The sequence below is a fragment of the Ochlerotatus camptorhynchus genome, unplaced genomic scaffold (genome assembly GCF_037179485.1).
Source record: "Ochlerotatus camptorhynchus isolate MF236.1 unplaced genomic scaffold, CSIRO-AGI_Acam_v1.1 ptg000062l, whole genome shotgun sequence".
Lineage (NCBI taxonomy): Eukaryota > Metazoa > Arthropoda > Insecta > Diptera > Culicidae > Ochlerotatus > Ochlerotatus camptorhynchus.
This window is the reverse complement of record NW_027040552.1, coordinates 3,672,083-3,689,519: the sequence shown is the minus strand read 5'-3', so window position 1 is coordinate 3,689,519 and position 17,437 is coordinate 3,672,083. Positions and strand designations below refer to the sequence as shown.

Genomic DNA, 17,437 nt, shown 5'->3' with positions numbered 1-17,437 from the left:
GGTCCCAAGCAAATCGATTAACGTACCCCATTCTGGTATAAATTCCAGTACTACACTATGTTTGTTTTGATTCGCTATGAAAGTTTGACAGATAAAATGAGGGGTTAGTGAATTTTCCCATGTTTCGAGGGGTGCGTCGATTAGCTTGGGACCGAAGATAGTACCAGAGCTGAGCCAAAAAGTTGAGCACGGTTCTTCGGGACTTTCTGGTCTTAGAGTTACCTCTATAGTATTAGCAACAATCAATACGAAGCTAACGATTTTAAATTGGCTCACCACTTTAGTAGCCTATTGGTCCCAAGCAAACGATTAACGTACCCTATTCTAGTTGAAATTCTATTACTACACTATGTTTGTTTTGATTCGCTATGAAAGTTTGACAGATAACATCAGGGGTGTGTGGATTCATGCAAAACATGCAGGGGTGAGTGAAATAGCTTGGGACTGCTTGGGACCGTTGTTCTGGTACTGAGTGAGCCAAAAATAATAATGATTTTCTTCGGGACCCAGTGGTCTTAGAGTTACCTCTATGGTATTAGTTTGTGTTCCATAGGTACCATATGGTTGGGAAAATATGCAGGTTTATCGGTAAAAAGCGTTAGTTTTCCGATTCTTACGGAATCAGTTAGGCGACTAAAGGGTGTATTCGATAAAAATGGCACACCGAAAAATGGCGCACCGAAAAATGGCACACTGTAACTTTTGAGCCGTACCCAGACAACCAGAATGCACGTATTTTCAAAGTTGTTTCTGTGATATACAAACAATCATATCGTATAGAATGCAAAAATGGGCTTATACCTACAAAGGTGGAGGCCATATACGTGCAAATTTTAATTTCTTATTAAACGAGTTGATTTGGCATCATATACGATTTAATCTGTCATAACAAATTCAATTTTAAAAGCCTTACGATGTAATCCGATTTAATTTGTGGTACAGTACGATGGAAAAATGATTCATCGCATATAAGTCGCAAATTTGCATTCTATACGATTTAATTTAAACACAATGCGATGTATGTCATACTTATATGCGATGTTGACTTAAACTGTAGTTATTTACGATACTTTCTGTACATTGTTATGCGACTTCTGGTTGTCTGGGTATGAGTAAAAAACCTGAAAATTTGAGTAAATCTTATTCATAGTGTATTGTTTACATCTGTTTTATATTTATTCATACAGTAGTTCCAGTCATGTCGCCGAAACAAGAAATTATCCGTGAAAAAAAATGTGTTTACTTACAATCGAAATTCAAAGGCGTCCCACCGATGGATCGCTAAATAGCTTGGAATTGCAAATACAACCGAGGGAGACGACTCTATCTACGATGCAGGAAATATTGTGTTTTGCTGTGGCTAGCTGCGCGTACGCTGAGTAGATAGAAAGAAGATTTATCACGAATTTGAAGATTTCCTACAAAAAGATGATGCGCGATGCAAGTAGATGCGAGAAATGAAAGAAGATTTTTCGAAGATTTATTCGCTAGTGTGAGATTTTTTGAGTATCGCCCCCCTCGAATACAACTGTGTCTCGTGTGATAAGAAACTTCAAGGAGCGGAGTGCCCGAAGCAAGGAAGGGAGTGGTCGTAAAAGTGGCCCAATGGATAGTAAAATGGCCAGGAAAGTGGTGCAACAGTTCAAGAACCGTCCAAACATATCAATTCGAGATGTTGCTGAAAAGTCCAAGATCTGTTTTGTGCAGAAAACCATGAGGCGTTCTGGGTTACATGTTTACAAGGTGCAAAAAGCCCCAAACTGTAATGAAAAGCAAAATTTCACTGCGAAGACCCGCGCCCGAAAATTTTACACGAAGTTGCTCACCAAATCGTGTTGCATCGTGATGGATGACGGAATCTACGTCAAGACCGACTTCCGTCAAGACCGACTTCCGTCAACTTCCTGGGCAAGAATATTTCATTGCCAAGTCTAAGGCTGTGTTCCATTTGGTCAATTTTCACTTAAATTTGACAGATGGAAAATTTTCAAATAAATCTGCTATTCCAGCAGACTTATTTCTGACAGACAAGAAATCAATTTTGACATACATCTTCTCGAAAATCGGACGATCAACAACAGAGGGATTATCGAACATCTTAATTTATTTTCGAAGCGTCAAATTTAAGTGAAAATTTACCAAATGAAACACAGCCTAAGTTTGATGTTCCGGAGGATGTTCGAAAGAAGAAATTATCGAAATTTGCAAAGAAGTTCGTGATCTGGCAGGTGATTTGCGAATGTGGTGAAATAAGCGCTCCCTTCATCACTTCCGAAACAATCACCGGTGCGATTTATACGGAAGAGTGTCTTAAGAAGCGTCTCTTGCCATTCATAACGAGGCACAAAGGATCAACTTTGTTTTGGCCTGATCTAGCAACCTGCCTTGCCACTACGCTCGAAACGTGTTGGAGTGGTACCGAGCCAACGGAGTCAATTTTGTGCCAAAAGATATGAACCCACAAAATTCATTGAATCGTCGCCCGATTGAAAAATTCTGGGCATATATGAAGAGGGAAGCAAACATCCCAAAACTATTATAACAGAGCTGGAGCAAGGCTAGCAAATGTCATTTTAATGAAAGATCTCACGCGATATTTACAGAGATACTCCTGTCACTATCATTGGATGAGAAAACGATTATAGAGATTTTCTTCAAAATCTCATCGATTTTTTTGTCATGACAAAAAATTCGATCATCGTAATTACTAGCTCATTTAATGTTATTAAAGTAGCTTGCACCGAGGAAATATTATTAATATATTCACTCTACCGATAACATACGGTTGTTTGTTTAAATTCATCTAAATCAGTTAGAAACGTTGATGTCAAGACCCCATAAGAATTGTTCTCATGAGTGCTTGAACATTGGAAAATGACAAGAAGTCTCGTGATAGGTAGTTTCGTCTCGTGATAGTGAGAGGACCTGTTTTCTCATTGTCACATGACGGCCGTGATATTTACCAGCTCTGAGCTGGAGTTGAATACAATTTCGGTAAAAACAACAAAAACACTGGGAAAATCGGTTGTACAAAATTTGATGGGGGGGGGGGGTAATTTGGTGAGTTAATATGTATGTGCCATTTTTATCGAATACACCCTTTAGAAGGTTAGGTTAGGCTTCTTTATTAAAGAGACTTTCAGCCATTGACTGGTTCGTCTCTGGGGATCTCTGAGGGGGGTCCCGGGAAGGAGTATGAGGCCCCATAAGGGGGTCCCCCTAATACAGAGTTATTTAAAACAGAGTGTTGTATGCTGTCTAGTTTGCTGTCAGGAAGGGTCAATGGTTCTTTGCGGGTTAGTTCTGGTTGTGCCGTTGGTCTGTTGGGGTCAGTAGTTCGGGTTTTGGAGTAGCGATGGTGCGGATGGTCGGTCCATGAGGGTATCACCAGTATCAGAGGTCCGTTGCCGGCAGCGAGCACCGAAGTGGTAGTTGTCAAACTTGGTGGAAGAGTTCTGCCTCTTTAAGACAACATAGTAGAGCAGCGGTCCGGCTTGCGTCAATGCTGAGCGTGTCTTTTACACTGCTTGGAATTCCATAAAGTTCTCTTGCGCCCTGGTATTGGGAAATGCTCAACAGAGTGTGTTTCCACCTAGGTTTCCACTGAGGCTGTGGGAAAGGCGAGTGTGGCCAGATCTTCGGCGGGAGAGGACAATTTTCCCGTGTCTCCTTTGATTTTCCTGATGAAGAGCTCGCGGGAGTTAATCCAGTCCCTATTCCAGGCTTCCCTAGTGATGCTAAAAATGGGCCTGGGAGTTTACGCGTGTATAGGCACATATGTCTACCGGAGGAGGCGAGGCGATCAGCTTCCCACATTGCCTTGAATTCCGCAGTGGCCGGGTTTACAGGCGACAGTAGTGCCATGTGGGGCACTCGAGAGGATGGCCTGTATCCATGGGTTAGTGGGCTGTTCAGCATCAATGGCGGCTACAACACTGGCTGAGTCGGTGAAAAGGACGATTGGTTTGCTTGACGGAGTGGAGATAACAAAGAAAGCGGCGGCGGCTTCAGCCGAGAACACGCTGCACTGGTCTAGGACGCTGGAACAAACCCTAGCTTCGTTGATGGAGATCCCAATGCCGACTTTACCTTGGGAAGGTGATCCGTGAGAGTAACGTAAGCTATATCGTTTGTATCGGTGTTCGATTAGGTTACGGTGGGTCTGGATAACGGCAAGAGTGATGGAACCGGCCTTGAACGTTTGTTTCATTGTCTGATCGATGGCAATTTTGGGCAAATTCCAAGCCCTGGCTCCCCACCAGTGGATCCTGGACACTCCTTCGCTAGAACCCGTAGTCTTCTCAAGGAATCCAATTGTCCGGCGGCAGATGGTCATGTAGATAAGTCGGTCAAAGGGGAGTATGCCGCCCTCAACGTAGGCAGCTAAACCAGGAAAGTAGATCGGAGGTAATGTGGATGGCCCTTTGATAGACAGTAGATAGTTTTTCTACCAGGGTCGACCGAGACATGCACGTGAGTTCGATCCCGTCCGTAAGCCGGGAGTCGGTGATCGCCTTGGCGATACGGATTCGTATGTGTGCCTATTGCTGTTGGGATGGCGTCTGGTGAGGGAGCGGAGTAGGTTCAGTCGAGTTTGGCAGTTGGCCTTAAACTCATCGAAGTGGGCCTTGAAAGAATAAAGGCTGCGGTCGAGTCACACTCCGAGGATTTTGACGGTGTTTCGTTGCGGTATAACCTAGGGATGGGTGTGGACAAAGACCGGTGGCCATGGGTGTGGGTGAACGAAATTTTCTCCGCTGACAACTGGAATCCGGCACCTGATGCCCAACGATGCACAAACTTAACGGCCTGTGCCAGTTTCGTCCGGAGGATTTTGATAGTATTCCTGACGGCCATAATGCCGATATTGTCGGCCTAGACGAAAATAAAAATGCCCACTGGGAGATTCGACTAGAACGTGATGTTTTTTAACCACTGTCTTTTTTAAATCCTAAATGCCTATTGATGCATTTGACACCATTCAATATGGCTATCTAAGGAATAAGCTAGAGTAGTTGAAGCTGATGATCGATATCTGCCACCATTTTGGAATCCAAAATGGGGGGGATTTAGCTCAAGATGATGGCTTTCAGAAAATATTCGCATTCGCAATTGGGGGGAAATTCGTTCAAAATTGTGGCCTCCAGACATTTGATACCAAGCAATATTTATATCCACGGAATATGCTCGGCGAGCCACTACATATTAGTTCGATAACGGATATATCCATAATACGTGGTATCTGTTTTTTTTATAGAAACCGTAAGATATCATTTGAAGGCATCGATTGCCTTCATACTTGCCATGAGATTAGGTTTTGATAAATATTCAAAGAGTTTAGATTCTAAAGATTGTAACTTCAGTTGATAACCGTTGATTGTCGTCCAACTAACTTCACTATCGGTGTAACGAGTGACCTGTCTTGACCATTACTAACATCCCATCAATGTTTTGCCAGCTCGCTGTCGATTTTGCATGCTGGGTTCGTTTGTTCCAAGCGTGTTCACATTATCCTACCAAGCACAATCTAATAACTTTCTTCTCCATTCCAACAAAATCACAGCAAGGACTTGTTTACCGGCAACCAGCGCCCGCAGCAGGAGATCATCAACCAAAACGAAACGGTTTCATGCTACACATCACGCCGCAATTCGACCACATCCAACGCCAACAGCGAACCGCAGGAGGTGGCCCCGCAGTTTGTGAAATTTGCCCGCGATTCGTCCAAGTACTGGTACAAGCCGAACATCAGCCGCGAGGAAGCGATCACCTTGCTGAGGAACGCTCCACCGGGAACGTTTGTAGTGCGCGATTCAACCACGTTTGCCAACGCCTACGGGCTGGTGGTTAAGGTGGCACATCCTCCGCCAGGGGTACAATCGAAGGGACCGAACAGCGAGGAACTGGTACGTCACTTCCTGGTGGAACCGACCATTCGGGGTGTCCGGTTGAAGGGTTGCGCGAACGAACCGGTCTTTACGTCCCTCTCGGCGCTGGTCTATCAGCATTCGATTACCCCGCTGGCACTTCCCTGCCGGCTGCTCATACCGGACCTGGTGAGTCTTTAAGATTGATTGGGTTGATGAACTGGGTGGTAATTTGCGCACTTTGTTGCAGGATATTCAACAAACGGACTTGCAATCGCCGGCCCAGCAGCAGCTGCTGACGCAAGGTGCCGCGTGTAACGTGCTGTACTTGTTTACCTGTGATACAGAGTCGCTGACAGGTAGGACTAGGAGACGCACCGTGGTTTTGAAGTGGAAGATTGGAGGCTAATTTGGATTCCCTTTTTGTTTCGTAGGACCTCAAGCCATAAGGAAAGCAGTGGGATTGCTACTATCGCTACGACCGCTGCCAAAACCCACGCAAGTGCACTACAAAGTATCGATCCAGGGAATCACGCTCACGGATAACACCCGGCAGTTGTTTTTCAGGTGAGACCGATTTCTACATCAAATGATTCCATCCATTACTAACTTCTGAAAATCTTTCACGAACGACAGACGACACTACCCATCCAACAACGTTTCGTTCTGCAGCCTGGATCCGGACGAACACCGATGGAGCATTCCATCGACCACGGGAGACATCCCATCCTCCAAGTAAGTACACATACACATTCATCAGATTTGGTAAACAGGAAAAAAGAATCACCACTAACCGTCCTATTGTTTTTCGGCATTCTACAGGCGCATCTTCGCCTTCGTCGCCAAGCGATCACCAACTTCGGCCGACAACCAGTGCCACGTGTTCTGCGAACTGGAACCCACCCAGCCGGCCACGGCCATCGTCTCGTTTGCCAACAAGGTTGTGCTAGGTGGCACCGGTGGCCAGCAGCCAGCACCGACGCGAGCAATCTAGAAAGAAAGAGAAAGCAATACGCAATTGAGAGGAAAATCGAGTCATTTTGTAATTGTAAATCTAACTCTTTTTTTGATAATTTATATGTATAACTCTGAAAATCCGACGCGGAACGAGGTCGGATTAAAAATTACTTCTTACATATTGGTACTACTTACTAAAAACAAATAAGAAATTGAGCAGCCACGGAAGCAGCTATAACTGCATGAAAATTTAGAAGAGATTGGGCACCACGTGTAGCATATACTTTTTAAGAAACCTTACACTAAAGTTGTGTAGTCAAGTTGAACGTTTTACACGAACTCAAACGCAAATTTACACTTATTAATTTGAAAGCATCTGTATTAATTATGTTACAACAAGCAAGCTAATAACTCTACCATGTATGTCAGTGTAATTATTACTATTATTTAGCTGAAGAATAGAACGCATGTATAAATGTACTTCTCCGCGCAAAAAAAAAGAAGAGAAAATATTATTTAACATTGAGGAAAATATTTATAAAAAAAAAAACAATAAATTAATCCGCCAAATATGTAAAAGAAACTCCACACGTCTTTTAGTTCTCTTTTCCTATCTTTTGTTGCACTAACTCCCGCATTGAAACAAAAGAAACTGACCTTTTGCAACCGATTGATTAACATTCATTTCTGCTTCTTCTGCTTAGTTTTACGTTACGCTTCCACACCGTTCTAACTAACTTAACTTAATCAACACAACCAACGAACGACAACGTACACTAACACATACACAAACACACACACACACACACACGGAAGAAGACGCGAATGCAACAAACACTCAATCAAATCACTTTATTCTTTTTTGAACAGCAGCAAATTCCCTCATCAATTTCCTTCTGCAATGCTTCTTTCTCACAGCATCAATCCTTATCTTTTAAGTCTAAATTCGTCGGTTCGAAATTACCTTTTCGAAAAACAAAAAATCTTCCTTAAGCCTTTTTCCCTTCGCAGAAAATTGCTTTGAGAGAGTTGCCAAAAATCTCGGAGTTCTTCCAGAAGAAAAAAAAAACAAGTTGAAAATGAGCAGAATATTTTTTCGCTTTGCCGTACTGTTGTCAAAGAAGAAAAAAGTGTTACGAAAACAAAACAAAAAAAAAGGATTAAACGAACAAACGAACGAATAAGTGCTGCCCCGTTGGCGCAAGCACTTATGTATTAGACTTATAAACTAATGAAAGTATTAAAACACACAAGTTAGTCAATAGTGTCAACAGTTGAGAACACACAAACAAACTTATTACATAACCTACAAACAAACACACTCACACTAACCGCGAGACAGTCAGTGATAGTTGAGGAGGAAGCTAATGAAACAAAAAAAAATAACGTGCCTATATTTGATGGCAGTGGTTTTCCCAACCACTGCTCTCCCCGGTGGAAGAAGTCGAATTTACACCAACATGAAGAAATCAGAAAAAGATATACGTGGTTGTTTTTCTATCGGTAGAAACATTCTTGGAAAAAGTTTTGCATTAACATGCACGTAATCATAATAAAAAAAAACAAAGAGTTTCATAATATAAACGTTAAATATAAATTCTATCGGCAAAAGAGTCAAAACAAAATACAAGTGTTTAAACTAGTCCTGTATACTACACACATACACACACACACACACACAAAAATACAATAGGTACCTTCGATAAAAACGAAAAGCAATTGTTTATTGTCCTCATATTCTCCATCTCCCAAATTGGATTTTACGTTACTAATTTATTTAGCTGTCTTTAGTTTTGTTACTACCCCAACTCCCTCCCACAACTCCAACACAGAAAGATTTTTTTTTATAAATAGAACCTAACCTATTACTTAACAGTATACCGCATAGGCAAAATCAAAATCGTAAACCATACAAATCTTGTTCAATATAGAAAATCAACTTCTGACAAAAGAAAAACATGCAAATTTATCCGATTTACATACTTTTACATTACAATTGTTGTGTACATATAATGGCAGGAAACGTGAAACAAACTGTTCAAATAATAAACGTGAAAAATTGAATCTTGAATTAATAAAAACAAGCATATCCTTGAACTACATGTATCACAGTCCTGGGCATTGCAATTGCAGTGCTGTTACAAGATCTTCAAAATTTGATCCGTGAAATCAAAACCGTGATTTCTCAAAAGAAATCCGTGACCTCAAATACTAATCCGTAACTGTTTTCACTGTTTTGATTTTTCTAAAAATATTGGAAAAAGATATAGAAAATCTAAGAACAATAACATTTTTCTTTTTTTTTCCTCAATATTTTTATAAAAATAAAAACGTGCCGAAAAGAAAAATATATATATATATATTTTAGGCGGTAAACTTCCCCTTTAAAATACCATTTGTTTTACTACTACATGGCCTTTCAAGCAGACCTGTGCGCCACCATGCCACGCCGCCGCCGCCGATACTTTTTCACACACCGCCGCCGTGATATTTTTTGATACGCCGGCAATGGTTCGTTATTTTAAATTTTAAACCAAAACAGTATGCTGTGCCGTACAGACTATGGCTTATATCATGTAATATAGGCTGTCTTGCAATGAGCACTCATACATCTAGTTTTCACTGGAAATCCTATGTATGAGTGCTCATTGCAAGACAGCCTATATTACATGATATAAGCCATAGTCTGTACGGGGTATAAGACACCATATCAATCAAACAAATCGTTCACAAGATATATGTTTTTCTATTGATGCGTATCATTTTTGCATAAGCCCTAAGTGTTAGCCGTGTACAAAACTAGGGAACCAAATATGTAAAATGACATGTTGGACTATAACAAACAACTGTGCAAAGTTTCAACATAATCGTAGAAGGTCGATCAAAAAATTAAAAAAAAAATCGTCATTTGAAATGGCACTGCTGTACGGGGTATTAGAAGAAGTTGCGGACAAGTATTGTGCCTTTCAAGAAAAAATATACACTGTAAAAAATTATTCTCTTTTTTTTAATTCAAATTATCAAAAAAAAAATAAAATTACTCAAATTGCATATTTTTGTTAAGTTATTTTTTTACATTTATTTTGTAGTTTAGGTTAGAGTCGGTGTATAATGAGTCACGCCAAGAGTGAAGCCAAGTCTACCTATTGAACTGTCAAAGCGGCTACCTATCGTGCAAAGTAAATAAACATTACGATGCTATGAAAGGTTCACGAAAGGTATTGCAATAAAATATAAAATATAATCGAAGAAATGAGCATAAACACGCAGTGAGCGTTAAATCACAGACAAACAGACGTAACTCTTTGAAAAAGTTTTTCTTGAAAACATAGTATCTCAAAACATAGGACCTCAGTAGCGACATCTTTCAGGCTTCTCGCGGAAAACAAGCTTGCTCGCTAACTCGCAAACAATATTGCATAAAAGTTCTATAGAATGTATAGAAAAGTCAAAGTGATCCGATGCCAGCGCTGCGGCGAGTAGTTCGCGGAACTGATAATATTCAAATCAAGCGTTAAATGCGTGAACGAAGATACACAATGAAGAGTTACGTCTGTTTGTCTGTGGTTAAATTGTCATGGGATACGCTCGGTAATGATTAGTAATGAGAATTTCTACTATTTTTTGTTAAGATAATTTAACAAAATCACTGATATAATGATTTACTACAGCCGCAGTATTTTTTCTCTCGCTAGAAGTCATTTGAAGTTGTTGTAGAAGTCCTCTGTTGCCAAGTGAAAAGAATTGGAATCTTTCGAAAACCGTGATGCGAGTTCAACTGTTTTTCTCTTGGCGTGACTCACCGACTCTAGTTTAGGTAAAAAAATACCAACTGACAGTGTGACTACACCGACTCTAGTTTAGGTAAAAAAATACCTACTGACAGTGTGCATTTGCTGGGCAAATCATCCCATCATAGTGTATACGACAGATGGCGGTAGGGTTTACAATGATAAATGTTCAATGTGTTGTGTCTGCTTGTCTGTGATATAACATTGAGGTAACGTTATACCCCGGACAGACTATGGCTTAAATCATGTAATATAGGCTGTCTTGTAATGAGCACTCATACATAGGATTTCCAGTGAAAACTAGATGTATGAGTGCTCATAGCAAGACAGCCTATATTACATGATATAAGCCATAGTCTGTCCGGGGTATTAGGATAAAATCAAAACATTGAAAAATATTACGCATCACTTTCAGAAATACTTCACTTCGCAACCGATGAACCATTCTGACGGCCATATGAGTACCCAAGTAACCATATAGGCGCAATATAGCTTGTATATTCTTACTTTACTTGAGTATGGTTAGTTGGGGAATCTGATGAAACTGTCACTTCTTGAAACTCATCCCTTTCGTATTTCTTTCACTATCCTTTCGCACACGGAGCGCTCGGTGGACCAGCGACTTTGGACGTGTTCCTCGTCCCAGATCACCATGGCAATTCAATAACATATGGTGGACATCAAACCGACCAAAAAATTCGGAATCATATTAGAACCAACCAACCAAGGACGATCTACGGAAGGAAATTGCCGGTGAAGCACGGAATGAAATACGAAGCGTTAGTGAAAAAGCAAATATATTATATTAACAATATGATCCATTCTTTCTCTTAGCTGGCGAACCAAATTTTTAGCGATGAAAGCACCTCTGTGGCCAAAAAGGCTACCAATGTATTTGTTTATCGTCACGAGGGGTAAACCAAATGAAAATTTGTTTAATATTTCAAATGAATGTATTTCAGCATTTTATTTTATTTGATGACAACAGTAACATGTCAGACAAATTTTAAAATAATATACACAATGTAATTAATGAAAATAATTTGACTCTTACTTTTGTAATAAGTGCTCTATTCGCACCCCTCGATTATAATTGAATGAATGTTGCTGACCTTTTTCAACGCTAGATGGTGCGTGAAGTAATATTTTGCAGGTCGCCATTGCAACATTTGGAAAAGGCATGAATGGATCATATTGTTAATATGATATATTTGGAAAAAGTCCAAGGGATTCCAAAGGAAGCAATTAATGGCGGCGGAAGAGCAGAATATGGTGAGAGCTGTCCAAATTTTTGTTTACAAATTAAATATCAAAATTAAACTAAATACGTGCCAGGTTTCAAAAACACATTTTGAAACTGGAAGTGTATGTGTAATACTAATATCCAATTGATAGAGGTAATACATACATGTGGGGATTATTGTAAGTGAAAGTAACCTCGGAATGGGCGTGTAGGATTTGAGACGAAGTGTATAAACCTTGATTATGTATTTATCTTGATTAACGGCACGAGCGTTTAACGAACTGAGCTGAATGTTCGGCTGAGTGAGATACGGGAGGGAGAAGTAGTGCAACCATTGAAGAACACGGTACGTGAGTGCGTGCTGGGAAGACGAGTGAGAATTGAAGGAAGAAATCGTATGCTAAAACCCTACATTTGGCGACGAGGAGTAAAGGAAAACAATAAGGTAATTATTTATATTATTTGAATTGAATTCAAACAAAATAAGCAAAAAAAAAATCATAAAAAAAAGAACTTTTCGTGAAAAGGCAGAGTTTTGTGTGTGTGTGTGTGTGTGTGTGTGTGTGTGTGTGTGTGTGTGTGTGTGTGTGTGTGTGTGTGTGTGTGTATGTGTGTGTGTGTGTGTGTGTGTGTGTGTGTGTGTGTGTGTGTGTGTGTTTTTTTTTTTTTTTTTTTTTTTTTTTTTTTTTTTTTTTTGGCAAGGAGGAAACCTTCAAAAAGGCCATCGTGCCACCGCTTGACGACTGGGCGCACAGTCGCGGTGACACGGTGTGTGGGATTCTTACCGCACTAAAACCTCCTTAGACGCCTTGCCCTTTTCCCCCGGAACCACTTGTCGTATTACTTCGGAGGGGGCCGTGCATTACGCACCTCACTTTACCTCAGCTAATTAGCGCTTCCAGTTCGCTGATCGTCTCTCCAATTTGTGAGCCATTTATCTACCAGCGTCACGTTCTACTCGGTTATCCCTGGTGGTGGATACAGCCTACTCTGACGGAGAGTTCTCCCGGCTTCGGCTTTCAGTTCGCACTTGTGTGAGCACATTACTACTTTCTAGTTGGTCTTCCCGCCATTTTCGCTGCAGCGCTGACATGATATGCGTTACTGCTCTGCTGACGGCGTTAAAGGTGCCCTCCTCTCGACACATTTCTTCGACGACATTCTCCGTGCTAAGGGCGAGCATATCCTCTCGCACATCATCAAATCTAGGACATTCGAAGACCACGTGCTCTGGTGATTCTTCCACATTCCCACACTCCGGACAGAAGGGTGACGTTGTGTGTCCGAACCGATGCAGGTACTTCCTGAAGCAGCCATGACCAGACAGGAACTGCGTCAAGTGGAAGTTGACTTCTCCATGCTTCCTGTTCACCCAGGTCGAAAGAGTCGGTATTAGCCTGTGTGTCCATCTACCGTTCTCTGCTGCATCCCACTCCTGCTGCCACTTAGCCATCGACTCCGTTCTCACCATTTTTCGTACTCCTCTGGTTTCTCTCGTCATATAGCACTCGTAGTCCTCCGCCAAGGTGATGCCGATTGGGATCATACCGGCGATAACGCATACTGCCTCCATCGAAATGGTTCTGTACGCACTCACGACTCGCATGGCCATGAGCCGGAACGTACTGCTCAATTTCCTTTGGTTCTGCTTCGTTTTCAGCGCTTCAATCCAGGCTGGACCTCCGTACCTTAGTATTGATGAGGAAACACTAGCCAGAAGACGTCTCTTGCTGCTGCTTGGACCAGAATTGTTCGGCATGATTCTGGCTATTGCGTTGATGACCTTCGTCGCCTTCTCGCAAGCATATTCGATGTGGCTATTAAAGTTTAGCCGGTCGTCGATCATCACTCCCAGATACTTAAGCATGCGCTTCGAAGCAATGGTGTGCTCTCCAACGGTAATTTCTGCCCGCTGCACTGCTTTGCAGTTACTGACCAACATCACTTCTGTTTTGTGGTGGGCTATCTGCAGCTTCGCTCCTTGCATCCAGTTACCAATCGTATCTATCGCCTCAGCCGCCAACATTTCCACTTCTTCCAGCGTCTCACCGGTTACCGTCAAGACGACATCGTCCGCAAAGCCAACGATCTCAACTCCTTTGGGCAGCTTGAGCGTCAGCACGCCATTGTACATTCCGTTCCACAGCGTGGGACCTAGAATGGAGCCTTGGGGAACCCCCACCGTGATTCTAAGCGATTTCTGCCCCGTGTCTGTCACGTAGACAAGGACCCGGTTCTGGAAATAACTACTTAGAATCCTGCAGAGGTAGCCTGGAACCCTCATTCTATGGAGCGCCTTGGCGATGGCCTCCCAGCTGGTGCTATTGAATGCATTCTTGACATCGATCGTAATCACGGCGCAGTATCGATTTCCTCTCCGCTTCTGTTTGGAAGCTTTCTCGGCTCTGTCAATCACTGTCCGAATTGCATCCACCGTCGATCTCCCTTTCCGGAATCCAAACTGTCTCTCCGACAATCCGTGTTCACTCTCCGTGCCTTTCGTCAGCCTGTTGAGGATGATCCTCTCTAAGAGCTTTCCTACAGTATCCAGCAAGCATATTGGCCTATACGATGCAGGATCCCCCGGCGGTTTTCCGGGCTTCGGCAACAGCACAAGCTTTTGTACCTTCCACCTATCAGGGAACTGACCATCGTCCAGACATTTCTGCAGCACCATCCTGAACATGTCCGGGAACGTCTGGATCGCCGCCTTCAACGCCACGTTGGGAATTCCATCCGGGCCGGGAGCTTTATTCGCTTTCAACCCTTTCGCTGCTGCTATGAGTTCCTCGTTGGAGACTTGTTCAACGTTGTCTTCATCTACCTCGCCATATGGTGTAGGTGGCCAGTTCGTTGGGTCATGCTGTGGGAAAAGTCCCTCCACGATGACTTTCAGCTTGTTGTGACACATTTCAACCGGCATCGTTGGGCCTCTGATCTTCGCCATCGCAACTCGGTATGCGTTGCCCCAGGGGTTGGCATCGGCATCGCGGCACAACTCCTTGAAACTATTTGACTTGCTCAGCTTTATCTTTCGTTTCAGTGCAGCCCTGGTCTCTCGGAACACCACCCTGCGCTCCTCTCTGTCTGCTTCTGTTCTTGCTCTCTGAGCACGCCTTCTGGCTAGAAGACAAGTAGCACGGAGGGTGCTAATTTCCTCGTTCCACCAGTAGGCTGGACGCCGCCTGTTCGTTGGCTCCAGTTTTCTCGGCATAGTTGTGTCACATGCCCTTGCTAATAATTCGGTCAACTCATTCGCGCTTAGGCCCGGGACGCTGTTGTCTACCCTTAGAGCTTCGATGAAGAGATCCTTATTGAATGCCTTCGTCTTCCACTTCCGCTCGCTTACTTTCGTCCTCCGCATTTCCACCGGTGTTCGTTCGCCGATACTGTACCGGATCGCCTGATGGTCACTATGGGTGTACTCCTCGCACACCGTCCAGTTCATATTTGCCATTAGCGACGTACTGCAGAAAGTAACGTCGATTATGGATTCCCTACCATCTTTGCGGAAGGTGCTGATGGTTCCTTCGTTGGCCAGACTGACGTTCAACTTTGCCAGAGCTTCCAGCAGGCTATACCCTCTTGCGTTGGTACATCTGCTCCCCCAATCCACTGCCCAAGCATTGAAGTCTCCTGCGATGACGACTGGTCTCCGTCCAATGAGCTCTTCGGTGAGCCCATCTAGCATCTGGTGGAACTGCTCAATTGTCCATCTCGGGGGTGCGTAGCAACTACATACAAAGATTCCATTGATTTTGGCGATCACGAAACCTTCATATGAGCTTGCCACCACTTGTTGTATGGGATACCTGCCCATGACTTGTATGGCCGCCATTCCTGCTCTATCCGCCACCCAGTTACCATTATCGAGAGGGACTCGGTATGGCTCTGCAATGATTGCAACGTCGCACTTTGTTTCCGTTGTTGACTGCCACAACAGTTGCTGTGCTGTGTTACAATGATTGAGATTTATTTGGGTTACCTTCATTATTGCTGGCCCACCATCGCCTTCTTGAACTCAGGGCACCTGAAACTTCCCGTCACATGGCCATTTCCGTCCTCCTTTTTGCAGAGCATGCAGTGTGTGTGTGTGTGTGTGTGTGTGTGTGTGTGTGTGTGTGTGTGTGTGTGTGTGTGTGTGTGTGTGTGTGTGTGTGTGTGTGTGTGTGTGTGTGTGTGTGTGTGTGTGTGTGTGTGTGTGTCTGTGTGTGTGTGTGTGTATTTTTTTTTCATTACTGGAAAAGATGGCGGAAATACCACATGCAGTGATTGTGTTTTCGTTGTTTTGCGGCTGCTTTCTCCTTTGAATGTCAGCCATGTTGGAATGCACTTGGAATTATTGAAAGCTATGCAAAAATAAGAAAATTTAGTTCCAAGGGACATGGTGAGGAGAACTGTGGTAGGATACCCGGTCGGAGTTGTTTGTGCCAAGAGTTTTAGGGACAAGAGCCGTGGTAGGGTGCCCGGTTGGAATTGTTAGTGCAAGGGGGCCTGAAAAAGAGAACCGAGGCAGGGGGCCGGTTGGTGTTGCTTGCGCCTGGAGGTTTAAAGAAGAGAACCGTGGTAGGGCACCCGGTAGAAATTGCTAGTGCCAAGAGGCCTACAGAAGTTAAACGGTAAGGTGCACAGTTAGAGATGGTTGACATAGAGGAAAAGCCAACATATGGTATGTGCTGTGTATTTTTTTTTTTGTTGATTCTAGTAACGTTACTAGAGACAAAGCACTTGAAAGCTTGAGAATCTTTGCAATTTAAGTTGTAAAGCTGAGTTTTTCAACGATAACGTGGATCCCGTGTTTTCTCTATTTATTTATTTTAGATGGAAGAAAGCCGACCGATCCCGATGTTCAGGTGTGAACAAATTGAGGGTGGAAAGCTTGCTAAAGAGTGGCAAGAGTGGAAAAGTTCGTTGGAGTATTATTTTGAGTCGGCGCAAGTGTCCGACCAAAAAATGATGCGTTCTAAGATGCTGCACATGGGTGGGCCACAGCTGCAGAAAGTTTTTAATACTCTTGAAGGTACGAATGATTTTCCTCTGGTAATGTTGGAGAAGCGTTGGTATGACGTTGCTGTAGATCGCTTAGAAGCGTATTTTAAACCGCGTAAACAGGATGTTCTCGAACGACACAGACTGCGCAGTATGAAACAGGGCCCTAACGAACGTTTTTCGCATTACATTCTCCGCTTACGCCAACAATTAAAGGACTGTGGTCTGGAAAAGTACTCACGAGAGGTGAGCAGTACTATGGAAGAAATCATGATGATCGACTTCATTGTTGAAGGCTGCAACTCTCAAGAACTTCGGCGTAGGATTCTTGAGAAGGATCAGTCGTTGTACGATATCGAGGTACTTGGTGAGTCGCTTGAGAGTGTTCGGAGTCAGGAGCAAGAGCTCAGAATCGAGAAAAATAGTGTCGGATCTGAATTCAGTGAAGTATGCAAGGTACAAAAGGTGTTAAAGTCAAGAAAGGAGCGTAGGGAGGACCGAATCATGAGCCGGTTTCCGATAGCTGCATCTGCTTTGAACAAAGATATGAGGATTTGTTTTGCTTGCGGTCGTCAGGGTCACATGTCTAA

General features: G+C 43.0%; 1 protein-coding gene across 9 annotated transcripts in view; it reads left to right on the top strand.

Moving 5' to 3' along the window:
* Window positions 1-8,302, top strand: part of by (blistery) — an 854,610-nt gene extending 846,308 nt beyond the window's left edge. For all 9 annotated transcript variants that reach the window (XM_065239770.1, XM_065239771.1, XM_065239773.1 and 6 more), the window contains 5 exons: window positions 5,564-6,056; window positions 6,118-6,226; window positions 6,302-6,434; window positions 6,504-6,602; window positions 6,690-8,302. In XM_065239770.1, the coding sequence (XP_065095842.1) occupies window positions 5,564-6,056; window positions 6,118-6,226; window positions 6,302-6,434; window positions 6,504-6,602; window positions 6,690-6,861 (1,006 nt within the window). In that variant the 3' untranslated portion in view covers window positions 6,862-8,302. The remainder of the gene's footprint in view (window positions 1-5,563; window positions 6,057-6,117; window positions 6,227-6,301; window positions 6,435-6,503; window positions 6,603-6,689) is intronic.
* Window positions 8,303-17,437: the final 9,135 nt, after the last annotated feature.